Source organism: Mus caroli, chromosome 10 (genome assembly GCF_900094665.2).
Source record: "Mus caroli chromosome 10, CAROLI_EIJ_v1.1, whole genome shotgun sequence".
NCBI classification, from domain to species: Eukaryota; Metazoa; Chordata; class Mammalia; order Rodentia; family Muridae; genus Mus; species Mus caroli.
The window spans coordinates 99879073-99903094 of NC_034579.1; the positions used below are offsets into that span (position 1 = coordinate 99879073).

Here is a 24022-nt window from a genome sequence, read left to right on the forward strand (position 1 = left end):
ATCAGGCAATCAACCTGCTTTCCTTAGCCTAAAAAAACCTCAATACAGCCTTAGTGAGTTACTAGCTTCAACAAAATGCTATAACATCATTTATTGAACAAATTATCAGATGGCACATAATAAATACTACATATTAGTATGTTTATAAGAAACACATGTATGAAAACATGCCAGAATACATGATGAAATTTTCACCTATCTTCTCATTGTTTGTTAAATATAGAGGAGGACATAAATAAATATTGAGCGTGTGTTTATTTGAAATTATTGTGTGTTTAATCTGCCTGATAACCACCAACACTGCAAGCCAAGGCATGAGTGGCTATGTCAGGTAGAAGAGTAATATTGTTAACGATAGAGGATTTAAAAGCCTCTAGTTCTAACTGCATGGTTTCAAGAAATGTGCTTAGGTTCAGCCTGAAAATTGATGCAAAAATCATGTTTGTCATGTTAATAGCTAGAAACTATGACACTAATCAGAATTGTTAGAGATGGTGACCAAACTCAAAATAAGACAGAGACATAAACACTAAAACCTCAGAAGCACAAATAATTTCAGAAACCTAAACAGAATTTCACTCATTCTGTTCTTCAGGCATTTTCCGTATTCATATAATCAGGCAAAATGTTTTAACACAATGTTAGCCAACTTCGAATTTTTTTGACACATTAGGAAGTCAAAGCATACTATGAATAGTTGGGTAATAATTGAATAGATTAATTCTTGTCTACAGTAAAGTCTGTGAAGAATCAGAGTTATTTATATTGTTTGTCTATCCAAATGTAGCAAAGTAGCATTTCTTGTTTAAATAATTTATTTTGCAGAAGGTTCACTATTACTTTTAAAAACTTCAATAGAACTTGGTTTCCATAGAAACCAGGAAATATATAATCAGGGAAGGAATCATAAAAGGTTTTTGAGTGTTAGAGTATTCATGTACATATTTAAATATTTTCAGCATATTGTTTCTTTCTTTTATCTTTTCCATAGAATGTTTTGATTCAAGAATCAGAAACCTTCAGAAAAAATCTTGAAGAGTCCTTGCATGATAAGGTATTATGGAAACACAGCATTTTATTCACATTCATGATTATATTATGAAATAAATGCAATAGAAAGAGTTTTGTGTTAGATTTTAAAACAGTTTAAACTCATTTTAGCATAGCATATATTTATGTAGAAACTCAAAAGTTTTTGTCATTGAACACATTGCAAACCAGTACTCTGAAAACAACCCAGGTTAGCTTAAAATCACTGTCAATATCTCTACTAACAAATATAATCTTGTTTTGGATCATATTTATTACTATAGATTCACTACAGTTTGTGAAGTTATGGAAGTTATTTCTGAAAAAAATTACTGTTATATTGAATTGGATTACTAAGTATTTTCTAGCATATTCCTACTTCTGCAGTAATTTAAAATTGGAAGAAGAAGGACATATTAGGAGCAGTGATTTGGAATGGCAGAAGTCAAAGGCCACATGAGCCATGGGTAGTAACAATCAGAGTATTCTGATGATATAAAGAAACTTCAGGGATATGTCATGTGACTCAAGAAATGGGCAATTGTATAGCATCCTGCAGACCTTGCAAGCACAGAATACATATCATTCTTACATCATCTTGTTAGTTTGGAGGGTGTTTTTCACATGTGTGATACTTCGAAAATGAACAGGAGCTTGGTGAGGACAGTCCATTCACCTTATAAAAGTTATGGTAATATGCTGGCCAAGCACAGGTTGTGAAATCTCTAAAGTGGTGATAGTAATATGAAGTTTTTACTTCATTAGCCTTGTTCGTTCAGTTTTCATTTAAAACGCCAGCTTAGTGTATATCCTCTAGTTGTGTATTGGAAACACACGGCGAAAGGAATAGAAGAAGGGAAGGGGGAAGGGAAATGAAGAAAAGAAAGGAGAGTAAAAAAGAAGTAGAAAGGATGGAAAGGAGAAGGAGAAAGCAAAGAATTAAAGATCTGGCACCAGAACAGTAATACAGAAGATGACCGAAAATGGGACAGGAAAAGTAAACTTAATATTTTTCTAGAATGCTATATATTGTGACAATAATTTAAAAAAAATAACGATGTGGTTCCAGAGCCTGGATGCCCATACTCTTCTGATTTACACCATTGTTGCAGGTGTTGATAAAAGATTGGTTCAATTTATTACTGAATGGCTAATAGAGATTGCGCAGAAGGGTCAATATTTTAGTAGGCTCTTAGACCCATTTAGTGAGCAGCTACTGGTCCAGGTTGAAGCTTGACCTATGAAATAGCATTGAGGAATCAAAGATGGGTGACTAGATGAATCATCAGAATTTTGATGGGAGTATCACATGTTTTGTGAACTAGTTCTGACCATATTGTGAATTTTGGCCTTGATCCTGTTATGCAGTGTTAAGTTATTTAAAATTCTGTGTGCTTCTGGCAAGATCCTCAAAACCTACTCCCCAGCACCTACACAATCCTACAGCTACAGAAATCTACCCAAGCTACCAACTTTTCAAATCATCTTAAGCAATATGTCCTTGCTAATGTCAATCTCCAAAAAGTGTATTCGTAGGCCAAACTTCATTTTGGGGTTATTATATCATACTATATCATATCACATCCACTGATATTAGAACATCTATACTTATTCCAATGTCCACTAAAATTACTATGACCACAAACCACTATAACAATATGTTCTGCATGTCTTCCCTGCCTTTTATTTTATATCATGTATCTTTGAAATCTAAGGTATTTACACTTATTTCTAAAGCAATTCTTACTCGGTTCCTGGCAGGCTTATTTGACCTAGCGGATCTCAACACCACTATGGAGTACTTTCTAACTTTGACCCCGACTATTTTTCCAAGAAGAAGATCTTGCATTTCAGGGCCAACTAATGTTTTCATCTGGACACTTAAAAATTCTGATTTAACATGTTGATTTTTTTCCAGTGTTACCTACCTAGCCCATATCACATACAGCAAACACTACTGCCACTTAGCCTGTCCAGGAGTACCAGCATTACCATTCTGAATAAATCACATATATCCTTCCTCACAAGTAAACATGAATAATGTTGACTAACATACATTAATAATGAAATTAGGTAACCAAACGAAAAATTATTTAAGGAACTTATTTATTTGGCTATCTGTCTGTTTCAGAATGATATGCCAGCAAAGAGTTAGCAATAGCTAACTCTTGTGTATATATATATATATATATATTATTCTGTAGAACCTAATTAGCAAATTCTGTTAGTTCTATCATCAAAACATAGCAAAAGTCTATCCATTTTTCTCCAGTGAAGATTCATGTCTATCCCATAACTCTGCTGATATTATTTTGGAGAATTCCACATGTATTTATCGCTTGCCTTCCAGTCCTGTGCAAGCCTTTATTCAGAGCTATTGTGGTCACCGAGCTATAATGCTCCTCTGCCCAGATCTTCCCACTTTGCTCCCTTTCCTACTCCTAGTGAGAAAGCCATAGACTTTTAAAGTGCTTTAGAGTCTTTCAGAACTACGCTTTTCCTTCTTTCAGGGGTAATTTTACTAACTCCACATCCTAGCTGTGTTTTTCCATGATGTCTCTAAGTGACAACCCCGAGGATGGGTCCTGTCTCACCAAATATACTTCCATCTGTAAAGTTTTTTTCTTGATAGGTTATTACATTTTATTCAGGACTTCTATGCAATGTCATGTTATGCATCATCCTTGCACAATTGCTCTATTTTCTACCAATAATATAACTTACTCATGAATTTTATTTATTGGTTGCCTTTTCTACTACTGTACATTAAGGAAATACATGTATTGCATGCATTGTACACTAGGTACACAGAAGAGAAGCTCAATAAATAGTTTTTTTCTGAAAATAATAAAATTATTATTGTATTTATTATCAATAATAAACTTATTAATTATCATTATTAATTCAAAGTGATATGCTAGCATAAAAATGTGTGCTAGAGCTACTTAACCTGAGTAATAATTTACAAAAATGTCAGAGAAGCGTGGGCTAAATAGGATTGTAGTCCTGAAAATATAAAGAACATATAAGAGAAATGTCACAAATGCTACATTGCCACTGTGTTAGCTAGTTTTCTATTGCTGGGAAGAGACATCATGCCCAAGGAAGCTTACTGAAGGCAGAGTTTGTTAGAGCTTACAGCCCCAGAGTTTGAGTTTATGATCATCATGGCAGGCTACAAGGAATCTAGGACAAGCGTGCTATTAGAGGCGTAGCTGAGATTTTAAATCTGATCCATATACGGGAAGAGGAAAGACAACTAACTGGAATATTGTGGGCTTTTGATACTACAAAGCCAACTTCCAAAGACATACTTCTTCCAAAAAAGTCATACCTCTAACTTTTCCCAAAGAGTTTCACAAACTGGAGCCCAAGCATGCCAACATATGAGTCTATGGGGGAGATTCTCATTAAAAACAGTCTCACTGTGGTGAGAAATGAAATATGAATTTAAAGCCTGTTATTAGTTTATTGGCAGCCTTTCTTTCATTATGGGTCTTCCAATCATAAATGTACCTTACTTATTTATTTATTTACATCTCAATAAACTTTAAATTTTAAGACTATTGGCTTCCTTTATATAATAAATCTCTGCTTATTTCAGTTGTTTTTATTTTATTTATTTATTATTTATTTACTTACTTATTCACTTTACAACCAACTTATTGCCACCCCTCCAAGTGACCTTGCCCCACAATCCTTTGGCCCTCCCCCCCACTGCTTCTTCTCTGAGCAGGTGCCCCCTGCTCCAGTATTCCCAACAACAGTCAAGTCTCTGTGATGCTAGACACATCCTCTCCCACTGAGGCCAGACAAAGCAGACCAGCTAGAAGAACATATCCCACATACAGGCAACATCTTTTGGGATAGCCACATATACCAGTTTTTCCACTCCCACATGAAGACCAGCTGAACATCTGCTACATACATGTGGGGAGCCCTTGGTCCAGCCTGTGTATGTTCGTTCCTTGGTGGTTCAGACTCTGAGAACTCCAAGGGTCCAGGTCCATTGACTCTATTAGTCTTCCTGTGGAATTCCTATCTTCTTCAGGGCCCTCATTCCTTCCTCCAACTTTCCATAAGAGTTCCCAAGCTCCATCCAATGTTTGTCTGTGAGTGTCTACAGATGTAGTCTGTGTCAGTTGCTTGGTGGAGCCTCTCAGAGGACAGCCATGCTAGACTCACGTCTACAAGCATAAAAAAGCATCATCAATAGTAATTGGGGAATTGGTGCTGGCCCATGGGATGGGTCTCAAGTTGGGCACATTATTGGTTGCCCATTCCCTTAGTCTCTGCTCTATCCCCAAGCCCTAAATTTTTTGTAGACAAAATAAAAAAAAAATTTGTTTGAGGGTTCTTGTCGCTATTGCTCCACTAGAATTTCTGCCTGGATACAGGAGATGGCCTCTTAACGTTCACTGTACCCAATACTGTGAGTCACAGCTAAGAATCACCCCCATTGATTCTTGGGTGCCCTTCTTATCCTGGGTCCTTGTCTTGCCCATTTTATTTTACTGATGTGTCCTTCAATCCTGATGGGAAAAAAATGAAATTCTTCACTTTATTGATTAGAGATGTTGAGAGGAACAGAACTGATAAAATAAGAGGCTGTATTAGAATAGCTTACAGTTTGTGGTCCAACTATTCCAACAACGGTTCCTTTACAATGGAAGGTACAAAAATCCAGTGGCTGTTCAGTCACAAGGCTCAAAGTCTCAGCTGGTCTCCAGTACACACTGGAATCCTGAAGAAATAGGCTCCTATGGCAGTGAGAAGGACTTGCCAGGGATGGAGAGAAAGCCCGCAAGGAGCAATCAAGCTTACCTCACCCTCAACTTTTATGTAGGCTGCCGTGAGGAAAGATTGCCCAGATCAAAAATGTATCTTCCTACCTCAAAAATTCTGGATTAAAAGTGGGTCTTCTCACTTCCAATAAATTAATTAAAAAAACAACTTCCTCATAGGTGAAAACAGCACTTGGATTTCAAGTTAATTCCAGGTGTAACCAAGTTCACAAACAAAAGAGTAACCATCACATTCAGTTAATTCATACAGATTAGTTGTTTAATTTAAAACTCGGTGTGATTTGTCCTTTGTATTTGAAGTGGCATATCTATAAGTATTCATGATCTTAATAATCTCACAAATTTGCAAATGTTTAGGATTAATAAATACCAGGTAGTTGATTTCTGTTGTTGACATATTCATAATATAAGGTAAACATAAGTATATTTTCTGATCAATATCCACTGTCTTTTAATAGTATTAAATGATGTTCTCTTTTGAGTATCCATTTATTTGTCATAATGGAATGCCAATACATGGTGTGTGACCATCTTCTGAGTAACTACTTTCTTATTTTTAGGAAAGATTAGCAGAAGAAATCGAGAAGCTGAGGTCTGAACTTGACCAAATGAAAATGAGAACAGGTTCTCTAATTGAACCCACTATATCAAGGTAACATTACATCAAATGTTTATTTTGCTTTCAGCAAGCATCAATGTAAATTTTCTTATATTTTAATGTTTTTTCCATAAAAGGGTCTTATATTTCGCAGTAGATATTGTAATAATGTAAACCAAGACTCAAGTTTCTGAATTCAAATATAATATCCTTATTTAGAATTTCTTTTGGAAGTAATTCTATCACAACATAACTGGAAATCTTTTGTGTTCTGTGTTCAACTCTACAGTGCACAAAAATTCTTTAATGAGAAGTGGGGGTACAAATAAAAATTGCATTGTATTCCAAGAGGATATATTAGCCTTTTCTTTTTTGTTTTTATTAATAATCCTTTACCTTATACTGAAAATATATTTTTCTAATGTAATATATACTGATTATAGTATGGCCCCCTTCCCTTTATGCTTCCCAGATACTCACCACCTTTCCTCCCTCAGAATCCACTCCCTTTTTGACTCTGAACTGCAAAGTAAAAAGGCTTCTAAGCGATAAAAGTATATACTATATTAAGATAAATAGAACAAAGCGAAGAAATGAAATTTAGAAAGCAGACAAAGTGGCACAAGGGATATATATTATATATATATGTAAACACTTATCAGGTGCCTTAATATATACCCTAAGTACCAGTGCATTCTACTTCAGTCTCTCTGAGTTCATGGAGGTACTGAGCCAGTTGATTTTAGAGGGCTTTGTTTTCCAATCATACTCTATCTTCTTTAGTGTTTACACTCTCTCCACCTCCTCTTCTATTGGATTCCCTGAGCCACTAGGGGCAGGACTTATCCCATTTAAAGCTGAGCATTCCAAGGTTATTCATTCTCTGAATATCATCTAGTATCTCTGTTTATTCCCCTCTGCTGTAGGATGAAGCTTGTCTGGTGATGGCTGAACAAGTAACTGGTCGATAGCTATAGAATAACATCATTAGAGTTGCTTTATTGCCATTTCATTTTGTAGAAGAATCGTGTTTGTTTTTACCCTAGGTCAATGGGCTAGCTCTTCTCTGGCTCGTGATCAGTCAAGCAGCATCAGGGTTGGTTTCCATCTCATGGAGTGGCCTTAAGTCATCAAATATTGCTTGGGTATTCCCATAAGCTTTGTTCTACCATTCTCCTAGCATATCCTGTAGGCAAGTTACCAGTGTAGATCAAAGCATTTGTAACTGTGTTGATAGCTACATATTTTCTTCTGTAGTGTGCAGAGTATCTTTCCTGTTCCAAAGATGCTAGCACCAATGTGAAGGCTCTATGTAAGCACCAGTTCAACATCTCCATTTTTAATGAGTTGTACAGGTGGAGTCTTCACATCTAGGGAGTACTGTAAGTTTATGGGAAGAAAGCTATCTACACTACTGGCAACAGCATGAGTTGTTTGTGGGTTCCCCTAGAAACGCTTTGTCTAACCATTCAATGAGATGTAACACAAACCTGTACAGAAAATTTCATTTAATCACAAAAGATGTCGAGCTGGGGTTCTTTCATTTATATCAACTTCACACACACACACACACACACACACACACACACACACACACACACACATGCATGCACATATTGTACTAGGTTTCCAAACTACCCCTCAAGTTGCTCTTAAATGTGGCTGTCTCTCACTACTCCTTCCATCATCATCATCTTCCTCTCTCCTCATTTGATCAAGTTCCCCATTCCCACCCATCCATAACTTTGTATTGAGTATGTTTGTATTCCCCCTAGTCTCTTACTATATACTCATCTTCTCTGGATCTATGGGTTGTATCTTGGTTATCATTGCCTTAAAAGCTAATATCCACATTTAATACATACCATCTTTTTCCTTTCTGTGTCTTGGTTACCTGACTAGGTATAGTTTGTTTGCTAGTTCCATTCCATTTAACAGTGGATTTCATGATTTAATTTTTCTAGCTGCTTGGTAATGTTCCACTGTGTAAATACATCCCATTTCTATTACCCATTCATGTATTAAGGGGCATATAGATGGTTTTCACTTTCTGACTGTTATGAATAGAATAGCAATGTACAAGTTTGAACAAGTGTCTCTGGGTAGGATTAAGCGAAGCATCCTTTGGGCATACGCTCAGTAAAGGTATTGCTGGCTCTTAAGGTAGATTAACTTCCAGTTTTCTTAGAGAATATGGTACTTATTTCCATAGTGGTTGTACAAGTTTGTACTCCCACAAACATTGTAGGATTGTTCATCTTAATCCCCACCTTTGCCAGCATGAGCTGTTACATTTTAAAATTGATTTTTAGCTATACTGAAGGGTTTAAAATGAAATGTCAAAGAAAATTTGATTTGCATCTCCCTAATGGCTGAGAGCTTAGAGCTCACATCTTTATCCACAGCTTTGAAGCAGAGAACAAGCACTGGGAAACACAGGAGTCTTTTGAAACCTAAGTGTCTACACCTAGTGACACATGTCCAACAATCCTTCTCAAGAGTTCTACCAACTGGGAACCATGTATTCAAACACAAGCTGTGTGGCCATTCTCTTTCAGACTATCAGAGTATACATGTGGAGTGAATTGCTGACACAGCCATTCTGAGCTGAGGTTCTTGGGTCCCTCCAGCTGTAGTAGGCTCTACGTGGTACTGTGTGGAAAGCATTTTTTCCAAACTTATACTTAAAGTATTGTGCAGTCCAAAATATTAATAACATAAATAATCATTTTACCAAAAAAAAAGAATGTTGAACATTTAAATTTTTCTTAGCCAATTGAGTTTCTTCTTTAAGAATTCTACGTTCATGTATACACTACATTTTTATTTGGGTTATGATTCTCTTGACACCTAGGTTTTTTAAATTTTTATTTCCTTATATACTTTGGATATTAACCCTCTATTGGATATGTAGCTGGATAGCAAAATATATTTTCACATTTTGTAGCATTGCTTCTTTGTCTGGACATCAGTGTTCTTTGCTATTCAGAATCTTCTCTGTTTCATGAAATCTAATTTATTAATTGTTGATCTTAGACCCTGTACTAATGGTGTTCTTCTGTTTACAAAATATTTCTATGCCAAGTTCAAGGCTACTCCTCACTGTCTCATATAACAGGTTTAGTTCATCTGGTTTTATGTTGAGATCTTTGATCCTTTAAGAGATGAGGTTTTTGCAGGGAGGAAATACGGATCTATTTGGGTTCTTCTATTGTATCCATCAAAATTTACCAAGATCTTTTGTTTTTAGATGTGGTCTTTTTTCAATTTGTATTTTTAGCCTCTTTATCAAAAATCAGTTATCCATAGCTGCATGGATTCTTGTCCAAGCCTTCAATCTGATTCCATTGATGGACCTGTCTGAGTTTTCTTAATTCATTCAACACATAAATATGATAGATCCTTAAAATGACTGAACAAATATCTCCATGTTTTAATAAATTGAAGATTAACATAACAACTAAAATTACTTATGAAAACAAAAAACACTCAGTGGAGTTTATCCAAGCTCATCTGTCCTATCATACCATCATTAGGGCAAGAAGACATGACATGATCACTTAGTAGGTAGATAAATATCAGGATGATAGATAGATACACTTGACAATAATATATGTCTAATTTAGACTTTTCTTATGCTTGTTAAGAGGCAATGAAATTAATTAAGCCGTATATTTTCTAAGAAGCACAGAGGGATAATATATGAAACTTCAAAAACTGTTGCTTTCCAGAACTCAACATTTATTTGTTAAAAATGTTATCTGCACAAGAGCAAAAATGTGTGCCTGCTTTGCTAATATACTGTGTCAGGCACCACATAATCTATCTGACATATAGTATGCTCTTGGTAAAATAAATGGTTACCTAAATTCCATGTTTCAAATGACCAGATAAGTCAAAACTAAGACTTTCCTGCAGGGTAGGCTGGAGAGATAGCTCAGTAGTGTAAGAACATTTATTTCTTCTGCATAGATAAATATTATTTCCCTGGAAACTATGTGGTTGCTTAAAACCATATGTCACTGAGATCTAAAGGAAAAAACTGCCTCTTTTGACTTTCCTTGGTAGCCGGGAACTACACAGGACACATAAATATATGCAGACAAGGCACTCATATATAGTCAATAAAATAAATATTAAAAATTACACTAAACAGTCTTTTACCCTTTTCAGAAGAACTACAAATTAACACAGTATTCAATAGTTGAGTGTTTTTAAAATTAGAGAAATAAAGTTATGTGACCACAAAGATATCAAAAATCATGAATATGACTAAATGTGATGTGTACTTACGAAGTGTGAGAGATATAATAATGAAGATGATGATGAACACAGAGAATAGCTATAGAAATATCATAGGGGTCAATGCATAGAACAATCATTGCCTGATCATATCAAGTATATTCTATTATGTTCAAATGCCATGTCCATATTTTTTTGTATTTGTATTGGGCCCAGATGCTGACAGTCATCCATTGGACGGAGCACAAGGTACCCAATTAAGGAGCCAGAGAAATACCCAGGGAGCTGAAGGGAGTCACTGACACCCCATAGAAGGAGCATCAATATGAACTAACCAATACCCCCAGAGCTCCTTGGAACTATACCACCAATCAAAGAAAACACATGGTGGAACTTATGGCTCTAGCTATATTTGTAGCAGAAGATGGCCTAGTCGGTCATCAATGGAAGGAGACGCCCTTGGTTCTGTGAAGGCTCTATGCCTCAGTATAGAAGAATGCCAGGACCAGGAATGGGAGTGGGTGGGTTGGGGAGCATTACAAGGGGGGAGGGAATAGGGGATTTTTGGAGGGGAAACTAGGAAAGGGGATAACATTTGAAATGTAAATAAAGAAAATATCTGATAAAAAATTAAAATAAATAAAATATCAGTATCTCAGGAAGTAAGTTGTGGGGACAAGACCATATATGTGAGTATCCAGATTCTTACACTTCAGATGGACATGGTTGCTGTTTGTTATGGGGAATAATTTTTCATGTTTTAATTTTCACCTTAGATTTTTCATATATATATATATATATATATATATATATATATATATCCCAGGTTATTGCACAAGCTGTCTAAATGAATTGTACTAGAAAAGGGTTTTATTGCACAGTCATATCATAGGTAAACATTTATAAAAAAATTGATAGTATAGTTACATTGATGATCCATAAAAATCATGGCTTAAATGAATAAAAGATATTTTGTAAAACTTACTTAGAGTTACTAACTCTCTTTTAGTTTATGTGTGAAATGATTTGAAAAATCTAATTAAAATTGGTAGCTATATAGTCTCTGTCTCCTTTTGTTAGAAGACAATATAAAACTGTGACAAAATGTAGAGCAGTAAGCAGTAATTTTTACATGAAGATTGTGTAGTGCTCCTTCTAGATTGGTGTTTGCTCAGAAGTTTTCTCTAAAGATCTATTAATCATGTTTTATTTGCCAGACAGGTATGCACTAGAACTCCAGCTGTGAGTAAGACAGATGTTTCTGAAAAGCAGACAGAAAAATGCTACCTTAGAGACTCTTGCAAAGATAAATTATGAGGAAACTAGAATAGTATGTGATCAGTGGACACTTAAGCTGAAACTCAAAGAGTGCTAGACATAAAAACATTCTAAGAGACTGTTTCAACAGAAACAATAGCAAGTTCGAAGGGACAGAAATGAACTAAAGTGTAAGCTGTTGAGGGACTTGAATGCTGGTTAGTTAAGCTGGGTAGATAAGGATGGAAAGGAGGAAGTAGCTAAAGTGAATCTGCAAACTAGGAAATCTCAAATTATAGAGACTGCAAAGGGACACTGGTGTGTTCTAAACACAATACTTTTGTGTGAGTTTTGATTTGTTCTATAATTTTAAAGTAATATAGAATTCAGGGAAAACAAAACAAAACAAGAAAGCCATTTTCTGAATGGCAAAATCTAATGTCCGACAATCCACCCAAAGAGCAGCCATTGATGATACACACCTATGTTCTTTTGTTAGGTAGTTTGTGAACTAATTTTTTTCCTTTCACTTATTCGCTCAGTAGAACTGATGACGTCTTCACTGTGTGGAAGGCACATCTCTCTGAGTAAATAATGACAATTAAAATGTTTATTCTTTATGTATATGAAATGTAGTGGTCTTCCCAACAGACTAAGATCAAGAGTTGTGCTGACTCTAAGTATGTCTTCGCTAGTTTACTTTTGCATATGACTCATTCACTATACAAGTTGAGTTCCAGTTTATGTTTACCGCTATAAAAATACTGCGTCGTCAGTTTGCAAAATGATTCCCTCATTTCATTCGATCTCATTAAGGATCTGGTAAAACAAGGTCTTCCTTAAGTTATGTCATCATCTCCCACTGTGACTAAGAGCCAGAGCCCATCTAAGTTTTATAAATCTTGACAAATATACAAGTGCTTATCCTAATCTCCAAGTTAGTTAAGGGAGGTGGTAGGATCAACCAGCAGGAGCCTCAAGTTGAACAGAAAACACCTACCGATGATGGATCTGGGATTTCATTTTATAGGACAGCATGAGGTTGTTTTCGTTATCATCGTCATGATTACAGGAATAAATTGAACTTGCTATAAATCTACATACAGACAATGTGCCTGACTCTATATTTTGATTACAGTATAGTTTATTACCGTGTTTATTGAAAATGACTGTGGTGATATTTTCCAATAGTAATTTTCCACCTATTTTATCTCTAAGCAAATTGCAGCATCAAGTGTGATTACCAAGATTTGTTGCCACCTTGAACAATGATTTACTCAAAGCTTAAAATCCTAGCTATTTACAAAAATGAGATTATTCACTGTAAAATGAGCACATTACTGTTTCTCTAAATTGGACAACAGAACACTGCATTAGAAAATGTTAATATATTTCTCATTAATCAATAAAACTTAAAATTTCTGAACTCACAAATTGATACATTTTTCAGTAAGTACAACCTAAAGCCTTTTTGAAAATAGAGAAATATTCAGATACAGACAAATGATGAAAAAAAGAATGTCTAGAATTTAAATCAGTTGGCATTGACTATTAATATTAGCATGTTTCATTGTAGTAAAACATTGAAAATAATAAAAAACAAGGTTATGAGTGTAGTCTAAAATGAAAAAAAAAATGTACCTCACATTCAAGAATAAAAATCTGCTCTATCACCTGATGCATGTGTCCCAAAACCTAACAAGAATAATGCTGTTCTTTCTTGGAGTTTATTTGCTTGAGAGATTCTGCCTCATTGATAATTTAGAAGCAGGTGGTTGCAAATTTATTTTATGAGACTCGATCTTATTGTTTCTGTTTTTCAGAACTCATATAGACACCTCCACTGAGTTGCGGTATTCAGTTGGGTCCCTTGTAGACAGCCAGTCTGATTACAGAACCACTAAAGTAATACGAAGACCAAGGAGAGGCCGCATGGGTGTGCGAAGAGATGAACCAAAGGTGATTGCTTTTCTTTAGTCATTTTAGCTAAAAACAGGATGCAGGATGCTATACTAAATAGAATTTCTACTACACACCTTAATGCCAGCAGTAATTTATGTTAGTTTTGTGCATAGAAAATGATGTATTTTAAAATTACCTAATGTGTTATATATACTAGAGCTTTCCACATATTTATTTATCTGTCATTATAATTTGTGTGCAATTTTTATACCAACTTTAGGAATTATAAGATTTAGGCACTAAAAGTTTTACTGTTCCACCTTATGGGGCTAGCACCCTGATTGATTCAAAACTGGAACTAGATGTAGATAGTAACTGGTAGAGTGTTATGTTATGTTTCCAGACAAATGGGGATTCTATGTACTTGGATTCTTGAGTACTGACATTTATATTTTTCTACAAAATTAAGAAAATGATTTGTTAAAAATTGCTATCTTGAAGCCACCTCTTTAAAAATGCACACAGATTTTTAAAAGTACCTATGAAGACTTATTCAAGATAAACTGTAGTTCTGTTCCTTTATTTCACAACTTATTTTATTTAGTATTATATATATATATATATAAAATGTCCACCACTGCCACTCTCTAATACATCTCCTCCCCTATCTCCTACTCCTTCTCAAACCATGACCTCATCTTTAATCATTGTCACTATGTATGTATGTGCGTATATACAAAGCATCCTGCTGAGTCCATTAGTGCATTATTACAACAGACTCGGGATATCTTTTGTTAAGACAGGGCACCCTCTTTACAGAACATGCAAGAGGTATATATACAATAATGAGGAGGCAAATATGAAAGAATAAATTTTAATTTTATGGAGAATTACATGTATGAATACTACATTTATAACATTTTCCCCTATTCCTTTTTTCCTTCAACTCCTGAGTCACTTGCACTTGTCTCTCAAATTCATGGCACCTTAATTATTATTGACATATACAAATACATGCATTTTATAACTATAGCCTGCTGAGGTATATGGACATGTTTAGGGATGATCTCCTGGGATTGGATAAACCATCAGAACACTTGTCCCAAGAGAAGACTATTCCTCTTTCAGCAGCCATTATTTGCATGTAGCTCTTCTTCAAGGCGCTAGGGCCCTGTGGGATCTTCCCCATCCAGATTGGCATGTCAACTGGTACTGTCAATGGGCAGCTTTTCATTATGCAAATATATTTTTGTGTTTGTTTGAATATGGCTTAAACTTTAGGTCATGTCCCTGTTTAATCATTACAGCTGTATGAGAATTAACAAAGTTCCTCTCTCCCTAAGCATATTTTGTTCATACAACATTTTAAAATTATATTCAAAATTTTATTTTTCCCTTAACAGGATCTTAATGTTTTTGGTTGATAATGTAAATAGGTCACATGTAAATCAATCTGTCACAGTAGTATATAAATAATTGTGGGAAACATGGAAAATTTAAAAGTACAAATAAAGACAAGATAGTCTCAGTTCATCCCTTCTTACTTTAAGAGACATTAATTTATGTTCTTTATAACAAAATATTTCAAAGCACAAATTCTACTTCAGGTCTTTGGTCATTGATTAGATATACCACAAAGCACAATTTTATCTTCTACATAACTCATTTTGAATGGCTATAGCAGTGAAATTATTTATATTGAGAGCATAAAATTCTAGGGCCTTTCTATTGGGATCACAATTTGTAATTGATTTATTGGTTACTCGAAACCCCCAAACAGAAGAGTATTTATATTACCTTTAAAAACGTAAGCCATTAAAATTACCATGTTTGCATTAAAAGGTTATCGAGGTACAATTGAACATGACAGTAGAGATAAAATTATGTTGTTTTCCAATATTGAAAATAATATTTTGTTCAACCTACTAAGTAAATTTTGAAAAGATAATTATTATACAATATGTTACCTAATAATGTTTATGTGCTCATCTTTTAATAGGAAAAGTGCAGGGCTAGTTACTTTAAGAAATGATAATGCTTGAGTTTAAATGAGGATTGTTACATTTAGAAATCTGAAAAAAAAAGTGTTGCAAGTGTGAGAGCTTATAAATAATTGCTATCTTGAAAGCTGTTAGAATAAAAATGAAATGAAAACCTATCATCTCTGTTCCTGCCAAAATATTTAATTTAAGTGAACAATTAATAGCTTGCACCTCATAGGATGTCAAGATAAATTTTATTGAAACATCACATTGAAATATTTCTTCAAAATCTGCATTTGACTGGGCAGCTGTGAAGGCATGCATGTATGTTCTGATGTTGTTGCTGTGGTTATCAATTTTCTGATTAGTTCTGTTAATATGAGTATCTGATTTGTTCGCTCATCATTCAGGTGAAATCCCTTGGGGATCATGAGTGGAACAGAACTCAGCAAATTGGAGTACTAGGAAGCCACCCTTTCGAAAGTGACACGGAAATGTCTGATATTGATGATGATGACAGAGAAACTATTTTTAGCTCAATGGATCTTCTCTCTCCAAGTGGTCATTCGGATGCCCAGACTCTAGCTATGATGCTTCAAGAACAATTGGATGCAATCAACAAAGAAATAAGGTATCAATACTGATTGTGTTAAGAGCTTAGAAAACCTTAATACTTTATATATGTTTCTCAAACTATTAGGCTTAGCATCTCCTGGTGCCTTGATAGATCTTCAGAAAATCAGAAGTGGGATTATAGACTTATACAACCATGTCTACCTTCATGACTTTGAAAACGCAGAGCCAATGAAACATATAGAATGTGTGTCTTATATGAATTATTTCATAGTAGAAATGACAATGTTTTATAATTACCTACTATATACAGAAGAGATTGTTCAGTGGAAAGTTTCATTATGCAACTAAAGGTATAGAATTTGAAATTTCAAGTATACACTATAATAATTTGAAAATAGACTAAAGTGATTTTTCTTAATCATAGTCAATAATTCCATGAAATTTAAAGTTGTTCAACATCAGAAGAAATGGAAAAAATCTTGGTTGGAAATAAAATTTTCACAATACTTAACTGAGTATTTATTACGCGAAATCTAATTGCCATTAAGTGACCTCATAATGAAAGGACCTAATTCTCTATCTTCTAGGCTAATTCAAGAAGAAAAGGAATCTACAGAATTGCGAGCTGAAGAAATTGAGAATAGAGTTGCTAGTGTAAGCTTAGAAGGGCTGAATTTGGCGAGGGTCCATCCAGGTACCTCCATCACTGCCTCTGTTACAGCTTCATCACTGGCCAGTTCATCTCCCCCAAGTGGACACTCAACGCCAAAGCTTACACCAAGAAGCCCTGCCAGGGAAATGGACCGCATGGGAGTGATGACCCTGGTATGATTATGTGTCCAGAGAAACTGGACTTTTTACAGTTGTGCATTCTCTAGCTAACACTACAGGATATTTCCTCTTATGTAGCTTTTTGTGCATTTTATTGATTATTTTACATATTTACATATGTAAATAGTGTGTAAATTTATCACAATAGCCGTTTCTGATAGTTAACATCCTTTATCCATCACATTATGGGTTGAGGGAACAGTACCCATTGACACTGGCAAAACTTTCTCAGAGCCACTAGGAAGGAAGGAATCTGAATACACATCAGAACTTTAAAATTACTGAAAACATGGGTATCTTTTATCAGTTGAAAAGTACATCAGTACCTTTATAAACTTAGATAATAGCAAAAATTATGCACTATAATGCACCAAGATAGTCAAACCATACAGCCCATCACTACTGTAGTTCAGAGGATTCACAGATGGGTAAAACTGCTGCTGATCAACTGCTACATCATCTTAATAATATTTTCAGTACCTTAAAAGCTAGACAACATGGAGGAAATTTCTTGTTCATTCCAATCTGATTTCTTCATATCTTGTGATGGAAAAGAAATGTGTGGTGTCTTTAGCAATAGAAACTTATGAAGTTCTGGTTTGCAGTGAAAAGCATGGACAGTGATTTGTAAACTTTTGGCTGTCTCTAGGACATCAACACCCAGCAACTCAAAGGAAGATAGTCTACACCTGCACTGTGTTTTACTTGGTAACCTATGGTTTCAGGAAAGAGTATCATCCATCTAAAATTCCAATCAAACTTTTCATAGGAATGTATATATGTATTTCAGAAACATGAAATGCTAGGTTTTTACATGATGTTTTCAAACATCCATATGTTATTTATCCATCTACCACCCCTTCCTCTGCTTTCTTTGTCCCACCACCTGATACTACTTCTTTCTGATTCATATCATCTGTTTACCTTATAATAATGAAGTATTTGTGATCACTTAGGTTTGAAATTTTAGTTCATAAAACAGTTTCTGAAAGGAAAATGGCAATTTAAATATCTATGCCAGAAAAGCAGTGTATGCAATCCAGGAAGTCTTTAACGCACAAGAATACTCTATAACCAGCCTCACTGTTTTGTATAAAAATCTATAGTTAGGTGTTCCTTAATCTACATAAAATGTTGTAGAAAAATAATCACTTTGAAACTAATTTGTTTTTGACTACAATTCATTTAATATTAGGATGTATTTAGGAAAGTATGGAATGAAAAATGATAATCACGTTATAGATGCTAGCCAAATTATAACATCATCAAATGCTAATCATTAATTAGTTTTCTTTTATGTCCCTTTTATTACTGCCCTTAACAGCCAAGTGATCTAAGGAAACATCGGAGAAAGGTAATGTAAAAACTTTTAAATGTTTATTAATTGAGCATCATTTTTTCTTTAAAGCACCTAAAATACTATTGTCCAAACTATTTATTAGCATAGAATAGATATTTATGTATTTAGGTGTTGCTGAGTTTTAAGATAAGATTATAACAGCAAATAATTTAAAATAATATTATTTCTGGTTGCTAGGAAAAGATTCAATTATGAGAATTGACTTATATAAGCCACTCATGGTAAAGCAAGATACGTTAAAATCAGTGTTAGAACAGCACTGGTTGTTTTCTTTCCACGGCTGACTGCTTTTCATGTTTCACTTATTTTTACTCAATGATGTGCCATTAGATCTTGGCACACTTATCAAAAAACAACAGTTCTTTACCAAAATTTTCCAAAGAGAACAGGACTCAGTGCACTGAGAAAGCAGCAGGAATATGCAAGAGGCAGAAGCGGGAAGACAACAAAGCTAGGGCTTTTGTTGCTGTTGTTTTGTGTATATGTTGTATGTGTCTGTGTGTGTGTGTGTTTCAGAAAATGAAGAAAAGGCAAGATAAGCAAGTTAAGGATTGATAGAAGTTCAGGTAGCATAGGGTGTCGAACATCTTTTCCTGGGAAATTCAGTCAAGTTATCGTTACATCGGGAGTATAAACATCATCTAGGGAGCATGATTCCTAGAACAAGATCTCAGTTAAATAGGTTTGTATATATAATTACTTACAAAGTAGTTAACTATCTCTACCTATTAGTTAGCCTTGTAAGACACAATCTAACTAGATAACTTAGCCAAGATAGGTACTATAAATTTTAAGACATCAGAACCCACATGGAGGAAGGAAAGAACGAAAAACAAACACATGCAAGTTGTCCTCTGACCTAAAGGAACACAGTGGCACATAGTAGAACATACATACAGAGAGAGAGAGAGAGAGAAAGAGAGAGAGAGAGAGAGAGAGAGAAGAGAGAGAGTTTATATAGAGAAAAGAGTGACCATTTTCTTAATTATGGGATAAAACCAAGATACCAAATATGATATGAAGTCTATATAAAACACAATAAATTTGATTCTGGATATACATGGAAACGATTTCAGATTACAGCTTCCTTCTTGACACTCACAATATTCCAGATGAGGCGATCAGGGGCTGTGGAGATAGTTCAGGCACTGAGAACACCTTCTGTTACTACAGCTTACTGGAGTTTGATTTCTAGCACCCACATGCTGGCTCACAAACACCCAAGGACCTCTACTAGCCTCTGCAGGATTCTGTGCATGCATACAGGCAGAGAAAACACTGATACTTATGGTATAAAAAATAAATTTTGATATCTTGAAATACTGAAAAATATTTGGTAGTTAATATATGTTAAAACACATCTGAATCTAGAAAACATCATTAATTATTTCTTAAATATATGTATGTTACTACTACAAAATTTTAGTTGGTGGGAATTTTTGTGTCTTTTCTTAGCTATGACCTATCTACAAAACTAAGTTTCTCTATATATAATTAGTACATAGAGACAGCTTTACTATACATATATGATGAGGTATATGGATAGAACGTCAACTTAATATTCCCAGTTGGCTCTAAATGATCAAATTCACCTTCAGGTTCATCAGCTTTTGACTTCCTCTACATGCTGTAAATGATCTAACACAATTTTGAATATAGAAAGAAATCTAAGTAATTGATGTTTTAAAAAGTTTGAAAAGAAAAAAAACAAAACAAAGATTGGATGAAAGTCTTTGTAAGGGAAATTGATGACTGCAAAAAAAGATTGCAGGAGGAAAAACTGACCAAAAACTCTTGTGTAAGGACAAAGATTTATTATTTATCAGAATTAATATAAGCATTATATTTATTTTATTGACTGATTGCAAGATCCTTCTACATCAAGGCCTAGGATCTGTTTAGTCTAATGTTTTTGAATAGCTGACACTGGGAAGAGTGTAGTTTGATGGTACATAGAGGTAAATTTTATTTGAAGATGAATCAGGGAGAAAATCGAGAAGCAGAAATGAATCCTCTTAGCAGGAACCATTCAGGAAAGAATTATGGTTAGATCATGAAACTGTGAAAATACTAATAAGCTTGGACTGAATCTGAACTATGCTCAAGCAGGTTAGAACAGATGCAGGCTTAAACATCTTTGATATCATCACTCTGAAGTCATGCTGAAAATAATTATTGAAAACATTCTTCATATAGGGTCATATGGTTGAATGGAGGGAAGGGATTATATTCAGGAGTCTCCATGAATTGTAAGAGTAATCTAAACCAAACAAATAAATGACTGGAAAAATTCAGCATTATGTCCCTAGAATGCATGAAGGCTTCATCATATATAACAACTTCAGTGCCCAGTATACTTAAGGTAGAAATCAGTAAGGCATTTTGCAGTATACAGCTTTAAGTGGGTGCTATAGCCACAGAAGCATGAGAACATGTGTATTTCCAAATTCATATATCAATAGCCAATTTTCCATAACTTTACTCTCTCTACATATGCTGTATGATGCAATGACAACTCTGATTTGTGCCAAAGGATTTGAATAATCATTTTTTATTTCTATTTCCCGAAAACTGAATGCTGTTTTGGAGTTTTTCAGGATTCTGAACAATATTACTCTTTGCTCTCAAACTTCACATATTTTGTGCTTGCTTTCAAATTTTCCCATCAATTGTAGCAAAATTGAACAATTTTTAGGAATTATGTTCTTAGCTGTCATTTGCCTCACTGGAAAAAAAAAACTACATTTCGTATTACCCACAACATGTTTTATTTTGTTTTCTCTGTATAAATGTTTATTGAGCACTCTGACTACGTGTCTTAAACATGCTTACTCTGTGTTTCATTATATTGACTAATGTAGAGCACTTTTTCTGACAAAGCATATTTTATCAACTTGTCTTCCTTCCCCTTTTCCATGTTTGCTTAAGGATGCCTTTGCTGTAAGACCCTTACTAGGCATAACTTCTTTTCTTGAATACATTTCCTGAAATGTGTCCAGGTCCTTTTGTAGAGAGCATCCATCCAGGGAATGGCAGTGCGGCTCAGAGGCATCCTTGCCTAATGTGAGAGGTGCTGGGTTTATATATATTATTGAAAATAAAATGTGTGTCCACGAATGGCAAGAATAGTTTTCTGGGGCTGGAGAGATGGCTCAGTGGTTAAGAGCACCGACTGCTCTTCCAAAGGTCCTGAGTTCAAGTCCCAGCAACCACATGGTGGCTCACAACCATCCGTAATGAAACACCCTCTTCTGGTGCGTCTAAAGACAGCTACAGTGTACTTAGATATAATAATAAATAAATATTTTTTAAAAAAAGAATAGTTTCCTATGGATATATGACCTTTTTACCCTCAAACCACATTTCTAGGTAATAGCTCATTAGTTTCAAGATATATCAGCTTTAATCTTAAATAGATATGAAGATCATACCTTTACTAATAAGAGCTTGCCTGTGTAAGACATGTATGTCTGTGTTAGAATCACTCTAGTATCCTTACCTTAATGTGTCTTCCTTTGAGGCACTTTCATTTGGACTTATAATTAGCTCACTGAATGTATGGCTCCTATTTCTAGATTGCAGTGGTGGAAGAAGATGGACGGGAAGATAAAGCCACAATTAAATGTGAGACTTCTCCTCCCCCAACACCCAGAGCCGTCAGAATGACTCACACCTTACCTTCTTCCTACCACAATGATGCCCGGAGGTAAGGCTCAAGCAGTGCACACATTAAATACTTCCTTCCCCAAATTCTTTGTCTTTCTTCACAATTACCAAATAAATTATTTGATAACTTAGATAAAAATAAGACTCAAGGAGGACTCAGTTGTTAAGAGTGCTTACTGCTTTTGCAGAGGACCAGAGTCTGCTTCCAAGCACCTGCTTCCCAGCACCTACTTTGGACAGCTCCTCAGTGCATAGACCTTTAGCTCCAAGGGATCCAGTAGCCTCTAATACCATCTGCAGACACCTGTACTCATGTGCAAGAGACTCACATACAGATATACATATATAAATAATTAAAAATAAATTTATGTACATAATTTTGACTTGAAATATAATTTTTCATCATGCTCTTTTCCTGTTTTTCCTGTTTTTCCCTTTTCCGTATCTCTTGTAAATTACCGGTCATGTATCACTTTTACTTTTGAAATTAGCAAGCCAATACATTTTTGTCTTTGTGTTCTGTTACCAGCCTAGTAGAGAATAAGAATTGCTCTTCTGTATGAAGAAGACATTTTCTATTAAGTTTATGACTAGTGATAAATAATTATATTATTTGTAGGAAAAGATTACAAATTTTTATTGTATTATATTGTGTTGCATTTTTTTATTATAAGAGGAATTAAGGTCTGGAAAGTCTACCCCTGGGCCTCATTTATTGTATATCCTGTGCTACTGAATTGATTCAAAATCCTCAGATAAAAAGGTCTTAGCATGAGAATGAACACTGACCACAATTTAAGAAAACATACTGAGAGAGTATTTTACATTGCTATATAATTCTTCATCCAAATCCCATTCTATCCAAATGTCTAAAACTTTCAAATTGATTTTAATAATCATAGCGTAATTATATCTCAGTATTCACTTTAAATCTTACACACCAGCCTTCTCTTTGGTTATCAGTTGCAGCCACACACCCGAACACGAACAGAATTCTGTAAAGATCACTGCATTTTCTAATGATTACCTTCATGAGAAATGATTATTGAAAAATATGACTTCTTTGCACATAGGCATTTATATCTATTAGGTTGATTTCAATTACTGCTTTCAAACAAATGTACATTTTTATTCCTCACAAGCAGAGGATTATATTTTCATATGTGAAAAACTCTTTCTTTATAAAGATTAGGGTATAGAAACTCAGAACACATAGGATTAGTAAAGTTAAAAATTGTATAGATGAGCAATATATCGCAATATCTAGTGAACATGTTGTATTAAAACATTGCCAGACATATTGATCAAAATTGAAAACTGACCAACCATGTAGAAGTCGTTTCAGTTTGCCATGCAACAAAAGTATTATCTTATTGATAGCTGTAGATCAGGAAGAAGGTGTTGAACATTTCTAAAGTTTTGCTTTTAGATCCCAATAAGATGTCATTTATAGTAAGTGAATTAGTCTCAATGTGTGATAAGGAAAGAAAAGATGGCTAAAATGATCACCCATAAAGACAAGGGTTAAATTAGCAGCTTCATTTTTGCAATTAACAAATTGACATGGGTTATTCTGTTTAAATTTTTAAAAATGTGAAAAAATAATGAATTGTAAGTTCAACAAAAATATATTAAACATACAGTTATTAAATTGAGCTGAGGTGGTAGTTTTACGGTGTACAGGAATAAAAGTTGTTTGGAACAAAATGAGTTTCACTTCTATTCAAAATTTGGAGACCCAAGGAACCAAGGAAGATACGTTTCAATAACGTAG

General features: G+C 34.6%; 1 protein-coding gene across 36 annotated transcripts in view; it reads left to right on the plus strand.

Annotated features, from left to right (window-relative positions):
* The window catches only part of Ppfia2 (PTPRF interacting protein alpha 2), a 460521-nt gene that overhangs the window by 369873 nt on the left and 66626 nt on the right, over positions 1-24022 (plus strand). For all 36 annotated transcript variants that reach the window (XM_029482321.1, XM_029482324.1, XM_029482326.1 and 33 more), the window contains 7 exons: positions 992-1054; positions 6395-6486; positions 13755-13890; positions 16226-16446; positions 16979-17216; positions 18547-18576; positions 22158-22288. In XM_029482321.1, the coding sequence (XP_029338181.1) occupies positions 992-1054; positions 6395-6486; positions 13755-13890; positions 16226-16446; positions 16979-17216; positions 18547-18576; positions 22158-22288 (911 nt within the window). The remainder of the gene's footprint in view (positions 1-991; positions 1055-6394; positions 6487-13754; positions 13891-16225; positions 16447-16978; positions 17217-18546; positions 18577-22157; positions 22289-24022) is intronic.